Genomic DNA, 15,968 nt, shown 5'->3' with positions numbered 1-15,968 from the left:
TTGCTCTCTGTGACCCGGTCAGACCGGGTCTCTTAACCTCTGCTTCTCATCGTCACATTTCTCTGATTCTTTAAATTCTTATTTGGTAGAATTGCTTTTTAAAGCTATAATTTGTTTGGCTTTAGCATTTAAAGTTAACTGAAGTATAAAGCGTATCGTTACAGAAAGTTTTCATAATAATTTGTAATTTTGTTCCATCTGACAGAACAAACTGAGGTCCTTTTTGTGAAATTATACATTGATGGCATTAAATTATGCTTCACACCAAACATTTATGAGTTACTGTTGAATTGAAACTAATATAGAAACAAACTGGATATGTAGAAAGACAGTAAAGTCAAATGGTTATTTGTGCAAAGTTTACTGTCCTATTAACCCTTCCTGTAAGTTTTCTTTACATAATGATGTTTTGTTTTTAAACTGTTAGCTTCAAATTGTGTGTGATTTTGGTTATTTCTGTTAGATGTGTATTTGTTTAAATCTTTTTATTCCTACTGTGTATTTATTCTCATGTCATATCTGGTCGTATGGGACTTTATGGTCTACTTATCCTCTCCTGTACAGATGCTTATATTCTGCCTTGTTTATTGTTTAAAAACTATAAATTAAAATAAATAACTCCTTTGACGCTATTTTACTTTTATTTTGAAAGAGTCGCTCTTGTAATCACCTTGGTGCTTATTTTTACATGCCTTTTCCCACTAACTCTTATTTTTGGATGCTAAACGACAACTCACAAAGAAAAAAAGACTTTTAAAACAACCAAAACTTTACGATTTTTTTATAGATGTTCTTTGTAACTTGGAGAATTTGACACGACGATCTGCTGGCTCGTTTCCGCTTGAAAGGTGGGTTACATCCGGTCTGATTATAAGCTCATAAATTGAGGATTGTTTTGAGTATTTTAGATAAGATACAACCTTTAAGGTAAGTTTGTGGCTAATGATTGCAGCTGGAGCCGGCCTGTCACACATTGGGTCAAAAATCAACATAGGCACGGCTAACATTAGCTTAGCTCGGTGCTAATTTATCGAAATGTTTTGGAACTTGCACCGAAAATGACAAACGGCTGTCACTTGATTTATTGCTCTGTCTTTTAAAGTCGTTAAGAATAAAAGTCCAAACTCCTAAGGTCAGTTTTTACGCTTATGTAATTACGTTTACCAGCAGCTAAAGCGGGCTTTACAGTCTGAATATTTAAGCTTTTAAAGTGGGTCAGTTGTTAGTTTGGCTGCTGTTAGCTAACAACGTCTGGCTAATTAGTGGGAAAAGCCGTAAAATAAATGCATCATGTTCTCACACAGAAAATATATGAACATTACAAACTTTAACGTGAGTATGTTAATGTAGTCTGGGGCACACACATTTTCACCATTACACCTCCTTGCAAAAATCTCTCAATGATTTATTTTTTTTTCTATCAAGTTTAATAATTTTGGAGTTGATTTGGCTTTATGTTTTAATTCTGACTCATTTTCTGTTTTCTGGGAGAATGTACCATATTTTCTAATGATGTAGGATTTATAATACTCTAACAAGGTTCTCTGGATCTTAGGAACAAAATAAAAGGCCCACAAAACCAAACATCCTGATTGTTTTGTTTATAGAAATTGTACACCGGTGTGATATATTTTTATTCTAGTAAAAGTAAGAAGTAGCTGACTAAGAAATTACTCAAGAGTAAAAAAGTATTTGATAAAAAAGTATGAGTGCCTGGTATGTCTAATTTAATATTTAAAAATTCACTCAGACAAAAATATAGTTATGTGCAAGTTCTGGTATTTGACCATAAACCTCATTAAACCAATATTTACTGTATATTTGTTAGAACAGGGTAAAGTGCTTCCACTGACTAAATATAATATTTACTACATTTTTTTTATCCTGAAGTTTTTCAGCAGACAGAAAATGACAACAAAGCTGGTGTAAAAACAAGATGTCTCCTGCATGTTTTCATTCAGTAGTTATTCTGTGGGTAGAAATCCAAAATTAGCTATACTTCATTATATTAAAAGATACAGTGCAGAAAAAATATATTTTTCCCAAAAAGCAACTCAAGTAATTGTAAGTGGTTATAGGGAGACGCTGACATGGCAGAGAGGGAGGCAGACATGGAGGAGGACGCAGGAAATCTGCCGGCCAGACATGGCAATGACGGAGAGGAAGACCACAGGAGGCTTTTCGGGATGGTGGACGAGGACGAACAGCCGGTGGACGAAGACGAACTGCCGGTGGACGAAGACGAACTGCCGGGGGACGAAGACGAACTGCCGGGGGACGAAGACGAACTGCCGGGGGACGAAGAAGCGGAGGCGCCAGAGTCTGTTGAGCTGGACGCTCCGGCAGAGCGCAGCGGCCACGTTGCTGTCGTTGATAGAAATATCATGTATGTGTGGGGCGGATACAAGGTAGGAGCTGAACCACGTAATCACACTTTAAGTCATTATTTTAGTTTCTAAATCATATTCTCTTTTGTTTTTTTAAACAAGAATGGTCAAAATCATGGATTCGTTGATTTGTACCTGCCCAAAAATGAGGTGTGGACCTACAACATGGAGTCAGGAGTTTGGTGAGGAAACGAAGGGTGGACTTCCTGTCGTCATTTCCATGGATGCTGCAGTTAGAACATCATAAAAACGGCTGCTTGTCTGCAGGATGAAGCATGTGACCGGAGGGAACCTGCACTCCATGTCCGGCAGCTGCGGCGCGTGTCTGGATGGGGTCCTCTACCTGTTCGGGGGGCATCATGCCAGAGGAAACACAAACAGGGTATGACAAGAGAACAATTAATCGGTTCATCCATGATAAGTTAAAACGAGCTCAATAATTTCCATGATTGTTTTTCCCGTTTCTGGATGATGAAAGTCTTCAGTCTGGCGCTTTGGTCTGAGCTAACCTCATTCTTTTTGGAGGATCGTTTTCCTTGCAGAGATTTCAGTCTCCATTTTATTTGTTGTTTAAAATGTCTTTCAGTGCCATTGTTAAATGTTTGTTAAAAATGAAAGTTTATTCATCTTTAAGAGGGGCACCTGCATCGTTATTATACCAGCACTATTATATTTCTTAAAATGGTCTGAAAAGAATATCCTCATTTCTCGCAGTAACCTCTGGACCAGACTGTTGTCATGAAAGCCTTGCTGAGTGTCTAAATGCAGCACTGGTCCTGTTTTCCTTCCAGATCTACCGTCTGCCTCTGAGGGCGCCCAGCCTGGTGTGGGAGGAAATGAGGGACCTGAAAGGACTTCCTCCGTCCTCCAAGGACAAGCTGGGATGCTGGGTCCACAAGAACAGGTGACGTCTTCGTGTTCTCGGGTTTGTTTCTCCAGGAAGGTTTGATGATGGGATTTCTTTATCTTTTATATTTGCAGACTGATTTTCTTCGGCGGGTACGGCTACACTCCGCAGAGATCTCACCTCGGGGCTTTCGAGAGCGATGAAACGTCTTCTGTTATGGTCTGTAAACTAATAACGGCACCAAACCAAATGTAGAAAACAGGATCCTCCTTTTGCAGAGGCTCTTTGGATGTTGACGTATTTATTTTTATTTCCTGCATCAGTGGGAGGGTCCTAAACGAGGCTGGAACAACCACATCCATGTCCTGGACCTGGAGACGTCAGCATGGAGTCAGCCCATCACTCAGGTGAAGACGCGCAGCAGCGCCACCTTATGGGCATTAATGCAGACGAACGATGCGTCTGCAGCGACACCTGCAGAGATACAAGAAACGAATAAAGAAATGAAATCAATACAACAGAAAAATAAATGAAAATAAAAAATGAAGAAAAATAAAGAGAAAAAGAATCAAGAAAAAACAAAAAAATAATAAAGTGCAAGTAAAAAAGCAAGAAAGAGAAAAAAAACTGACATTTATTTATATAGACCAGAACATCGAAGTCGACCCGGTTTTCATAAAGATCCATTAAACAGCCACTGCAGTGATCGAGTGGTTCTGATTGGCTCTGATTGGTTCTGGGTGTTTAGTTCTGATTGGTTCTGTGTGTTCCTGTCGCCGTGTTTCAGGGCAACACTCCGTCCCCCAGAGCAGCTCATGCTTGTGCCACCGTAGGAAACAGAGGCTACGTGTTCGGAGGGCGTTTCAAGGTGAGCTCTGCTCCGTTCTGACTCTTTATCCACAACACTTTTACTACATTAATATGCTGTTAAGGTCAGAAATCCTTCAGATGAACCATTTTAAACCGTCTGAGCTGAAGGTTTAAGGGAATGTTTAGCATTAATTATGTAAAAATAGTCTAGTTGAGTCACAGAAACATTCAATATATTTTGTTCCCAAACACTTACTGTTTTTCTCCAGAATTACAGACTGAATGATTTGTACTACATCAACCTGGAGACGTGGCAGTGGCACGAAATGTAAGTGAAGCTGGGCTGTGATCACAACTAGTGATCATTTTAGTTATCAATCTATTAATAGGATAAGAAAAGTTGCCACATTTTGTGATTATTCATGTTTCATGTACGCCTTTTATATATAATAACACAAATAAATGATTCAGTTAATTGTTTTATGTCCTAAAATACAATAACAGCAGCTTGATTATTGGTTGAAAAAAAGGATCTTCAGGAGAAAAACATAATTTGTATTTTTTGTTTTTAGTTTGAAATGGAGGCTCCGTAACATTACAACACTGGGTCTCATTGTTCAGATTTAGTTCAAGATGTTTAATTTCTGTGAAAACATGCAGATTAGACATCAGGCTGAAGCAGAAATTAAATCTAAATCAGCTTCTCTTGATTCGTTTTCTTGGTATTAAAAGGAGAAAATGACCCATTCTGGCCCGTTTTGACTCATTCTGGCCCGTTCTGATTCATTCTGACCCGTGTTGACCCATTCTGGCCAGTTTTGACTCATTCTGACCCGTTATGACCCATTCTGACCCGTTCTGATTCATTCTGACCCGTTCTGATTCATTCTGACCCGTTCTGATTCATTCTGACCCGTTCTGATCCATTCTGGCCCGTTATGATCCATTCTGACCCGTGTTGACCCATTCTGGCCCGTTTTGACTCATTCTGACCCGTGTTGACCCATTCTGGCCAGTTTTGACTCATTCTGACCCGTGTTGACCCATTCTGGCCAGTTTTGACTCATTCTGACCCGTTCTGATTCATTCTGACCCATTCTGACCCGTTATGACCCATTCTGACCCGTTCTGATTCATTCTGACCCATTCTGACCCATCCCGGCCCGTGTTGTTGCTGTTTCTGCAGGGGCGTTCCTCAGAATCCTGTGGGCCGGTCCTGGCATTCCTTCACTCCGGTTTCTCCGGATCACATCTTCCTGTTTGGAGGTTTCACCACACAGAGAGAAACGCTCAGTGAGTTTGTGTTTGATTCCCAGGCTGAGCCATGGTTTGAGCAGGAGGTTGTCCTGAAACGCTGTGCCTCTCCCCCAGGTGACGCGTGGCTGTACTGCATCAGCAGGAACGAGTGGAGGCCGTTCAAGCACAGCTACACAAAGAGCCCCAGGTAAGCATCCTGTGCTGCCGACGCCGCTGTGCCCATCTACTGACCGCCCCCCTCTCTCTCTCTCTCTCTCTCTCTGCGCTGCAGGCTGTGGCACACGGCATGTTCCGGGCCGGACGGCGAGGTGTTTGTGTTTGGAGGCTGCGCCAACAACCTGCTGTCTCATGAGAGAGCGGTAAGCTGAGAAACCTCCAGGTTATGACCACTTCCTGTTTCAGGCTGCCTCTCATCCTGTTTTCCTCCTCCGACAGGCTCACAGCAACGAGCTGCTGATCTTTAACGTCCATCCCAAATCGTTAGTCGGGTGAGTGCTTAAAGCTTCAGGAAGTAACTTTTATTAAAATATGATTTTCATATTTTTTGTTAAAGGGGCGGCATGATGTAAACTCTATTTATTTGAACTTTTGGTCACTTTTTAACTTTATTCCCTCATCAGAAACATTCCAGGACTTTTGCCTTGATTCCTTCATGCATGTTTGAGTAATCATTTAATCACCATGGCAACCATTCAGCTGGTCAAAATGCCTGGTGGTACCTAGCCCCGCCTTCCAGACACAGCTCCTCCTATGAGCTGCTGCTTCTGAGCTCCTGCCTGTCAGAGCAGCCCTCCCCCTCTCAGCTCCTTCAGACTAGCCAGTAGCAATTAGCAAACACCTGGTGGAACAGCTGAGCTCCTTAAAGGAGCCACTTCTGAGAGCAACACTGGAAAAAATGTTTAGGTGATGCCATCCATCCATCCATCATCCATCCATCCAGGAGTTTTTAAAGAGACAGGGGCCCAATTTCAAGGCATTAAGTTATGAAATCAATTTTTTTTTAAAACAACCAATCAGAGCCAGCAGGCGGGTCTTAGCGCTGTCAATCAACTCATAAACACGCTCTGAAATGCGTTAATGTTAATGCTAACTCAACTCATCCTTGAAGGAAATCCGCTATCGGTGGCCATGCTAACTAGCATCAACTTTCCTAACAGGTGTTGTGATTGACAACGATAAGACCCGCCTCCTGGCTCTGATTGGTTGTTTCTAGTCTAGGAGATACATTTTTTTTCTGTCTCATTCTTTACTGTAACAGTTTCAACTAATATGTAAAAATAATTTTTATAAAAGTTGCAGCTTTGAAGCAGCAGGAAGTGGGTTTGTTTTAGCCGCTAACGAGCCTGTGCTCCTCAGGTTCTGCATGGAGGCGATTCTGCAGCACCGGGAGAAGCTGTCCTGTCACTGGGACTGCCTGCCCAAACACCTGCTGCACAGCCTGAAGCAGAGGATGTCCCGGGTCAACACGCTGGGCTCCTAGAGCCGGGCAGGACCCACCGGCTCGCTCTGCCCGGACCGCCAACATGAATTAAAATGACGAGAAGAAAGAAACTGTTTTCTATTTCTGATGATGAGCCCAGTTATTTCCCTGCACAGCCAGGAGAACATCTGGAATCGGGCCGACCAATCAGGATGGCCCTCAGAATCAACCCCTTTCTGCCCGGCAACAGCTGGCCTCAGAGGCGGCTGCAGCTGGAAAACAGATGATTAAAGGTGAGGAAAGGAAAAAACAAACCCTGGTTTAAAGTTCAGATATGGTTCTGAGGTCAGATTTTCATTCCACCAAAAAGGTCTAGAAAAAATGGCTGCATGTGGGGTAAGTAAGTCCACATGCAGCTGACTATTAGGGCCAGACTAAGAGATTACGAGGGTAAAGTTATAAGATTACCAGAAGAAAGTCGTAAAATTACTGGAAAAAGATTGAAAAAGGTTTGTTGTCCAGATCAGTTTGTGATTCTAGTTTTCAATCGTTTCAAAGTTCTGCTACTGATAAAAGATGAACTTTTTTATTTATTTGTAAAACCGATACTGAAGTATAACTTCACAAGATGCTCAATATTCTTCATTTTAATTTATTTTTATATGTTGAAGTTATAAAATTGCTATTTTATTCATTATTTCGACTCATTGGCTTTTTTATCTCATTACTTAAATCTTGTAACATTATGACTTTATTCTCGTATGAACTTCCATATTTTTTTTCTGATGTCACAACTTTTTGCTCATAACTTGGTTATTTTTCTTATCCTTGCGCCAATCCTTGGTTGTACTCCTCTGCAGTCATAAAGCCATCATTTCTTCTGGATTATTAAACCTCAGAAGGTACAAATGAATATTTAGAAGCTTCCAGAACCTTTAAATCCAAACCTGCGAGCTTTTTGGCTTCTTTGTTTAGAAATTTCTGCTGACTCAGCAGATTCTCTGTTGATGTCCAGAAGAGGAAACCAGAAACGTCTCCTCTGCTTCCTTCTCAGACCGAACAGGAACTCTAAGAAAACCACTGAAATGTGTGTACATCTTTAAATTGGCTTCATGCAAATGTAAAATGGTGAAATCTAGAGGTCTGTTTTTAAACGTCCGTTTTGTTTGAACACTAAAAATGTCCCATCTGAGCAGAAAGGCTGGGATTATTTAGCAGCAGGTTACCTGGTTCCAGGTAATTTCGCTTCAGTTCTCTGCAGATTTCTGCTCGGAGAGACGATCCGGTGGAACCAGACAGAACCCGCCTGCTGGTTCTGATCCGTCTGTACAGCTGTAGATAAAATGGCTCCTGATGTCGTTGCACTGAATCGCCGCTGTGTCAGTTTGGCTTCGTTTGCACAAAATTACCTCCTGTAATTGTTGGTGATGCAAGATTGTATCCAAATAAAATGAAAAATACAAACTAATCGGCTTCAGATTTTTATTTCTAATATTTCTGTAAATGGAATCAGTAGAATCAGTAGAACCTAATCCCTCAGCGGATCGGACCGGATCCGGACGGGTTCACTTCCTCTTGGCAGCCAGCAGGTTTGGTGCCGACACCTTCACCTTCCCCGGCATGTTCCTGGAGAGGTCCGCGTCCTGAAACAGAACCGGACAGACTGAGACCCAGACAGACTGAGACCCGGACCGACAGAACCGGACAGACTGAGACCCGGACCAACAGACCGGACAGACTGAGACCTGGACCAACAGAACCGGACAGACTGAGACCCGGACCGACAGAACCGGACAGACTGAGACCCAGACAGACTGAGACCTGGACCGACAGAACCGGACAGACTGAGACCCAGACAGACTGAGACCCGGACCGACAGAACCGGACAGACTGAGACCCGGACCAACAGACCGGACAGACTGAGACCTGGACCAACAGAACCGGACAGACTGAGACCCGGACCGACAGAACCGGACAGACTGAGACCTGGACCAACAGACCCGGGCTAACAGAACCGCTGACCCGGTGTATTTAAAGCTACACTATCGATGCATAAAGTGACCTAGAAGGTCCAGATTTTAACCACCAAGCGGCTCGGCTGCAACGGGTTGGACCTTCAGAACAGAACCAGGGTTTAACAACAGATTCTGGTTCTCAGTCTTAATTACATTTTAAAATAAACTAAATTCTCTTTATAATAAAAATTTGTTACATGATTTAACACAAATACAAACATAAAAAGTTTGATATTTATATATAACAATAAATGTTTCCAATTAATTCAATGAATATAAAACATCTAGTTAAATGTATATATTTGAATAAATTAGAAAAATGTGTAGAAATATGAATCTAAACCTTTTATATATGAAGAAAGTTTTAACAGATTTAAAAGATGTAAATAGTTAAATTGAGAAAATGTGAGGCTACATGTCAGGTTTTCCTTCCTGCTGGTGTTTTGGGTGTGAATATTTTCACCTTGACGCTGCGGAACAGGTCCTTCTCCCGGGCTGAAGCGTCTTTAGCCTTGATGAAGCTGAGCACCGCCGTCCGAGCCGCTTGAAAACAGAAAACGTCACGTCAGCACTGAGCCTCGACCTGCGGGGATCATCCGGGATCGTTTCTACCTTTTCCTTTCTTCTGAGAGCCTGGAGTCAGCTTCACTTTGTGTCTGCGGACAACAGAAGCACCGTCACACCGAGCCGCGGCTCTGAGGACGGCTTGGACAGTTTGGACACCTACTTATAGTTGGACAGGGCGGTGTAGGGGGCGCAGACGGGGACGGCGAACAGCAGGACGTCGTCGGGGTGCGGCTGGCCGCTCAGAGACGTCAGCAGGTTTTCTGCTTCCTGTCGCCGGGAGACAGGAAGCCGAGAGGATGAAGCTCCGACTAGCGGCGTTTACTCACCTGAGGCAGGAAGCTCACCTCCACTCCGGCGTTGTCCTGGTCCGCCTCGTCTTCCTGCAGGAAATGACATCACTGCTGAGTCAGGAAGCAACTAAACCCACATTCTGTTAGAGCTGGGCGATAAATTGATCATCGATTAGTTTAATTTTTGGTTTCCAGAGATTTAATTTTATTACAATCTGGAGTTTTGGTGTTTCCATAGAGAGAGGCGGCCATCTTGTTTGAGAAGCATTTTACAGTTTGTGTTTATTTGGACTTTGAATTCAGATCAGCAAAATATCAGAGCAAGGCTGAAATTGTTTTCAATTGTGAGAATAAAGTCACAATATTAAAAACAAATTAAGTCCTAATACAAGAATGAAGTCATAATATTATGATTTTATTTTGTCAATATTTGTTTACCGATCAGATTTTCGATTTAAATCTGTTTCCATCAAATTACTATAAACAGCAGAACTTTGAAACGACACAACTCTACACTGACTGAGTGGCCATGTTAGTCATGTTAGATCCTTTTTCACATTAAAACGTATTTTTCTCTTAAATTTAAGCTGTTTTGGTAAAATTGCATCTTTATTTTATGACTTTTTCTTGTAATTAAACAGAAATGATCTGAATTCTCCCTCATGCTGTTGTACACAGAAGTTTATATGTTTTTGTGTTTTCTACCTTCTCCTCCTGCTGCTGCTGCTCTGCAGCCGGCTTCTCCTCTTCCTCCTCTTCCTCTCCTCCTCCTCCTTCCTGCTGCGGTTTCTTCTCGTCGGCGGCCATGTTTCGAGGTTTCTGCTGCGGTTTCGGCTGTGGTTTCCTGCCCGGCTCCTCTTTCCCCTTCCCCTTCCTTCCTTTCTTCCCTCTGTCCTTCTCCTCCTTGGCTGCCCCGGCCGACTGCAGGGCAGAAACGGGTCGGGCGTTAGAATCTGGGCCGCGATGGAGCGGCGGCACACAGACGACCTCCCTCACCCCCAGCAGCTGCATCATCAGCTCCCGGTCCTCTTCGTCCTGGTCCTTGTACTTCTCCTTGATCTTCTTCAGCTTGTTCTGTCCCAGCAGCAGGAATATTTCAATATTTTCCACCTGAGCGGTTCTGGTTCTGGTTCTGGTTCTGGTTCGGTGTTTCTCTCACCTTCTGGCCTCTCTTCAGCGGCTGCTGAGAAGAACCTCCTCCACCTTTTGACCCCAGATCCACAGAGGAAACCTCCGACTTCTCCTCGCCGTCACAATCTTCCTGTTTCTGCTTTTTCTTCTTCTCCTCTCTAAAAAAAAAGAGGCAAAAACCTCCGTGCGTCGTTAAATTAATCATCGTTAATAATAAATCAATTCCTTCTTGGAGCTTTTTCACACGGTTTCCCATCACAAAAATATATTTTTTAAAGTTTTACGCTGCAAAAATACAAAATCAAGATTCTAGTTTCTAGTTTACATAAAATACGACAAAACTTACAAGTAACTTTCAGCAAAACATCAAAGCTTGTTTTAAATAAATAATTCCTTACAATAGTGAAAGAATGAGGATTTTTTTCACTTGCCTTGTTAAAATCAGTTTTAAGGATTTATAGATTTAAATCGAGTTCCTAATTTTTGCAGAAAAGTTACTTATTAGTTAGTTTTGTCTTATTTCAAGTGCACTAAAATATTACTAAACTAAACCAAAAATACCTGGTAAGATTTTGTGTTTTTGCAGTGTATGACAGACCAACACAAAGTTTATCGTGATAAAGAAAAAGAAGGAAATGATAAATGGTTTTAGTTTCAAACAGAGATCTTCTGGTTTTCTCCTACGTTTCCCCTTGAATGTCATAAATACTTCATAGAACCTCTTTTTGCAGCAAACTGAAACTTTTGCACATTCTTCATAAGAAAATACACCCATCTTTTTAGGTTGTTACTTTGACTAGGCCATTCCAACTCATGAATCTACATAAAGAAAAAGTTTGGAGTGAAAATATGTTTGTCAAGTTTTAGAAAATCTACTTCATGAGTTAAAACAACCTGATTAATATTTAATTATTTTGTACAAATGTTAAATTACACATGTAAACGTTTGAGACGTGATAATAACCCAAAAGTATTTCTGAAATAATTTGGCATTTTTAACCTGAACAGGTTCAAGGTCAAAGTTTGAAGGTCTAAGTTTGGGTTAAAAGAGAAGAAAAATCTATACTTGTGCTTTTTTTTGGTTTGAAAGGTTGTAATATAACAACACCAGGTGTTACAGGGTTAAATAAGAAAATAAAATTGCTTAAAATGCAATAACAGAAATACTTTAGTGAAAGTTTGATCATTAGTAGCAAAGGATGAATCTGAGGCCTGTTTACTGAACTGGGTAGAACAGATTCAAGCTTTTTATCCGACATACAAACTGAGCTCACCTCCTCTGCTTGGCGCTCATGTGCTTCTTTCCTTGTGAATCCGCCTCAACCTGAAGGAAGAAAACATCAGAAATTAAATAAAATAACCCGATAAAACAACCTGGAGGAGAGGAAAAGGTGCAGATATCTGCCTGAGTCGTCGTTTCGTTCTTGAAGCTGGGATTGTGAGCCATCCTAGAAACGAGGAAGAACGATTTGTTGTTTCCTTCACGTTCATGCAGGAAGAAAGCGGAACTTCCTGTCTGGACGGAGACGCTACCTGATTGGCTGTAAGTGGGAGAGGGAGATGGAGGTGTCTGGAAAGCTGAACTGGTCGCTCTTGGTGTCGTCTTCCACGCCGCTGTCTTCGTCGCTCCCGTCGTCCTCCATGTCGCCCGGCTGCGCTGCGGCGGCCATTTCTGCTTCTTCATGGTTCTCCGCCTCGTCTGCTGCTCTGCCCTGGTCTTCATTACTGCTGTCGTCTCCTAGGAAACGAGGAGGAAACGAGTCCAGCAGCTTTTCACACGCGACATACACCATTAAAAACGTTTGAAATTTGGATCACAGCCAGGTTTAAACAAAACTCTTTATAAGTGAAATTGTCATTTAAAAACTGATTTTTGTATTAGCAGTTTATCTGATAATAAAATGAGTTTTGATCTGAAACATTCGTCTTGGTACCGATAAGCTCCTCCCCTTCCTCCAGCAGCTCAGCAGCTCTCGATGTCACTTCCTCCAGGTCTTCCTCCACCGTTTTCACCTTTCGCTCGCCGCGGTGCCGAAACACGCTCTGCTCATCCACCTGTCAGCCAATCAGAGGAGCAGGTGGGAACCGGAAAGGCCCCGCGTGACCCCAGGTGACCCTGCGTGACCCTCCGTGACCCCAGGCGACTCCAGGCAACCCCGTGTGACCCTGTGTGACTTCATGTGACCCAGGGGACCCCGTGTTACCCTGTGTGACCCCAGGCAACCCCAGATGACCCCGTGTGATCCCAGGTGACCCTGCGTGACCCTCCGTGACCCCAGGCGACTCCAGGCAACCCCGTGTGACCCTGTGTGACTTCATGTGACTCAGGCGACCCCGTGTGACCCCAGATGACTCTAGGCAACCCCATGTGACCCCAGGCGACCCCGTGTTACCCTGTGTGACCCCAGGCAACCCCAGATGACCCTAGGCGACCCCAGATGACCCCGTGTGATCCCAGGTGGGGTAACACGACCTCGTGTTACCCCGTGTGACCCCAGGCAACCCAGCAGCGCTCGCTTACCTTAAACAGGAAGCCAAAGCCCATGATCAGGTAGGATGGAGGAAGGAAGTTTTTCTTCCCTGAAGAGCAAAAATGAGAAAAAAAGCAAATAAATATTTCCAGGTAAATGTATTTGCTGCTCGTTGTAGCAAACAGGAAGTGATGGTATTATGGACAGGAAGTGATGAAGGTTCCTACCTCTGATCATGAAGCTTCCAGTGGTCAGATACTCTCCAGTGGGAGCCGTCTTAGACACCTGAAAAACACACACTTTAAGTTTTTTACCAATAACATTTTTAATGTTTTAGGAAAATTAAAAAGTTTTTATTTTAATTTCTAAATTCCAGCCAATTTCTGGGGTTTATTTCCATTAATTTTCATGCTTACAGATATAAAAAAAACCAAACCAATACTAAAATATTATATATATATATATATATATATATATATATATATATATATATATATATATATATATATATATATATTCTTATTCTTCATATTTTTTCTTGATATGGCCCTAATATTTAAAGACAATTCAGAATTTTAAAAAATATCTCACGACCTCCTGCAGTACCTCCGTGTCCCCCTAGGGGTCCCGACCCCCAGGGGGGGTCTACATATTACATAATATGTAGAGCATATTATGTAATATGCTTTACATAATTAATAATAAACTACCTGCTAACAAGGTTTACCAACTGTGTTAGTGGAAAGTTGTGTGGAAGGAAAACCTTCAGTAACTGCAGCTTTTACAGGATTCTGAAGCATAGAGTCGTTATTTTCTGGGTGAGAATCGACTGACCTGATGGTGGTGGACCCACCAGGCGCTGGTGATAATCTTGGCATCCCAGGCAGCGCTGTAGCAGACGGCCATGGTGGCGGCTTCGGTCAGCGTCCTGGGAGGAACGGCATCGCCTGAGGAAGAGGAGGAGAGGCGATGAAGATGCTGCGGCTACAAACAAGAAGAAGAAAACTGAGCCGAGAGGAGACGGGCCAGAACAGAACCTGACGGGTTCTTGATGACGCAGCTGGTCGCTCCATGCAGATCAGCGTGGACGTAGATGTCACCTGCAGGAGAGGAGGTCAGAGGTCAGAGCAACAGGTCAGAGCTACAGGTCAGAGGTCAGAGCTGCAGGTCAGAGCTACAGGTCAGAGGTCAGAGCTACAGGTCAGAGGTCAGAGCTACAGGTCAGAGGTCAGAGCTACAAGTCAGAGGTCAGAGCTACAGGTCAGAGCTGCAGGTCAGAGGTCAGAGCTACAGGTCAGAGGTGCAGGTCAGAGATCAGAGCTGCAGGTCAGAGCTACAGGTCAGAGGTCAAAGCTACAGGTCAGAGGTCAGAGCTACAAGTCAGAGGTCAGAGCTACAGGTCAGAGCTACAGGTCAGAGGTCAGAGCAACAGGTCAGAGCTTCAGGTCAGAGGTCAGAGGTGCAGGTCAGAGGTCAAGCAGGCGGCCTCACCTGAGCGAAGGTAGCGCTTGACGATCATCTCGTTCTGCTGCTGGTCCCTCCCTGCGATCACCAGGTAGTTCTCAGAGCTGATGAACCACAGGAACTTCTCAAACCTGAGGAACGGAGGAAACTGCCGGTTGATCGAGTTTCTCCAGAATATTCAGGTTTCAACGTTTCACACCCAGAAGCCTTCAGGGCTTTTCTGGGATCTAATGTGATCGAGCAACGCAACGAGGAGCGAAACTGAAGGGGAAGGAAAGAAACGCACCTTTTATTATTACGACTTTATTCAAATATTATGACGTTAACCTCATATTTTTACTATCTTATGCTGTTAATAACTTTATTCATACTTTAGTATTCTATTATTACTTCACTCATATATTAAGATTTAATTCTGGTAATATTTTGACATTATTTTTATATTATTACAACTTTATTGTCGTATAACTATTCGTAATAATACGACTTTACTCTAGTAATGACTTTCCCAGTATCATGACTATTGTACAATATCTCATATTTTTATGTTATTGATATATTCTACTGATTGATTCTCATATTAATCAGATTTTTCTCTCGTATTACTGCGAGCCAGGTTCAGAACAATAACAATCATTTCTAGCCTGTTTTTAATACTTATAAATAAATGCAAACGTCTCTTCTCTGTTTTTATAGCCTTTAAGGCGTATTTATGGTTTTCCTGCTGCGCTCCGTGTCGCCGGTCATGTGAAACGTTTCCAGAACTCGCCGACCCACCAGTAGACCTTTCGGGCTTTCTGGATGGTGGTGACCGTCTGGACTTCCTTCAGGGTTTGCTGCGTTTTCTTCTCTGCAGATTTCATGGCCTGAACAATTTAAAAGGGTCGAAGGTCAAAGTAAATACGATTACAGGTTATAGTTTTATTAGCAGCTTCCCCACCTTGCCTGCAGCTTCGATGGTTTTCTGCTCCTTTTTCTCAGCGCTGCGTTTGTGGTCGTAGTATCTGAAAGAAACAATAAAACTTCATCCAGCTGAAGGATTTTAAGGATTTTAAGGATTTTAATCATAAATCCTGAATTTTCGGAGCCGTTTGCTGCAGATGAACCTCTTGGCGTTGGCGTACGCAGACAGGCCCAGATCCACATCCACCAGCATCGGCTTGTTCCTCTGCAGCTTCCTGTTCTGCCCTTTATTCTTGTTTTTCTTTCCTTTCTCCTCCACTCTGATCTTCTCCTCCTCTTTCTCCTGCTCTTCATCAGAAACGTAGGGATTTCTGTGGAGATGACGGCGGAGGTGAGTGCGATCCTG

The 15,968-nt window shown here is 42.7% G+C and overlaps 2 protein-coding genes across 6 annotated transcripts in view; one reads left to right on the top strand and one right to left on the bottom strand.

The window, feature by feature from the left end:
* The first annotated feature begins 691 nt into the window (after window positions 1-691).
* klhdc2 (kelch domain containing 2) lies at window positions 692-8,189 on the top strand. Of its 4 annotated transcripts, none has more exons than XM_008401909.3 (14): window positions 692-848; window positions 2,079-2,408; window positions 2,490-2,569; window positions 2,655-2,769; window positions 3,179-3,291; window positions 3,369-3,453; window positions 3,558-3,641; window positions 4,022-4,102; window positions 4,314-4,372; window positions 5,231-5,337; window positions 5,416-5,488; window positions 5,573-5,660; window positions 5,737-5,789; window positions 6,658-8,189. In XM_008401909.3, exons 2-14 carry the CDS (start codon window positions 2,091-2,093, stop codon window positions 6,779-6,781), a joined length of 1,380 nt encoding a protein of 459 aa, XP_008400131.2. In that variant the 5' UTR covers window positions 692-848; window positions 2,079-2,090; the 3' UTR covers window positions 6,782-8,189. The 4 variants fall into 4 exon arrangements, with proteins under 4 accessions (XP_008400131.2, XP_081459058.1, XP_008400129.2 ...); XM_081602932.1 differs by having other exon boundaries at window positions 838-927; window positions 2,083-2,408; XM_008401907.3 differs by having other exon boundaries at window positions 838-927.
* nemf (nuclear export mediator factor) overlaps window positions 8,190-15,968 on the bottom strand; it is a 14,807-nt gene continuing 7,028 nt past the window's right edge. For both annotated transcript variants that reach the window (XM_081602931.1, XM_081602930.1), the window contains exons 13-32: window positions 15,766-15,933; window positions 15,600-15,663; window positions 15,437-15,525; window positions 14,687-14,790; window positions 14,233-14,295; window positions 14,030-14,142; window positions 13,423-13,480; window positions 13,246-13,304; window positions 12,659-12,779; window positions 12,258-12,462; window positions 12,130-12,172; window positions 11,999-12,048; window positions 10,753-10,882; window positions 10,590-10,667; window positions 10,299-10,514; window positions 9,648-9,683; window positions 9,464-9,570; window positions 9,349-9,392; window positions 9,200-9,279; window positions 8,190-8,364 (exon numbers count right to left, since the gene is read on the bottom strand). In XM_081602931.1, the coding sequence (XP_081459057.1) occupies window positions 8,287-8,364; window positions 9,200-9,279; window positions 9,349-9,392; window positions 9,464-9,570; window positions 9,648-9,683; window positions 10,299-10,514; window positions 10,590-10,667; window positions 10,753-10,882; window positions 11,999-12,048; window positions 12,130-12,172; window positions 12,258-12,462; window positions 12,659-12,779; window positions 13,246-13,304; window positions 13,423-13,480; window positions 14,030-14,142; window positions 14,233-14,295; window positions 14,687-14,790; window positions 15,437-15,525; window positions 15,600-15,663; window positions 15,766-15,933 (1,906 nt within the window). In that variant the 3' untranslated portion in view covers window positions 8,190-8,286. The remainder of the gene's footprint in view (window positions 8,365-9,199; window positions 9,280-9,348; window positions 9,393-9,463; window positions 9,571-9,647; window positions 9,684-10,298; window positions 10,515-10,589; window positions 10,668-10,752; window positions 10,883-11,998; window positions 12,049-12,129; window positions 12,173-12,257; window positions 12,463-12,658; window positions 12,780-13,245; window positions 13,305-13,422; window positions 13,481-14,029; window positions 14,143-14,232; window positions 14,296-14,686; window positions 14,791-15,436; window positions 15,526-15,599; window positions 15,664-15,765; window positions 15,934-15,968) is intronic.

The sequence above is a fragment of the Poecilia reticulata genome, chromosome 22, assembly GCF_904066995.2.
Source record: "Poecilia reticulata chromosome 22, P_reticulata-male-v2, whole genome shotgun sequence".
In the NCBI taxonomy this organism is placed as follows: Eukaryota; Metazoa; Chordata; class Actinopteri; order Cyprinodontiformes; family Poeciliidae; genus Poecilia; species Poecilia reticulata.
The sequence above is the reverse complement of the archived record's forward strand: the minus strand, read 5'-3'. Positions and strand labels throughout refer to the sequence as shown.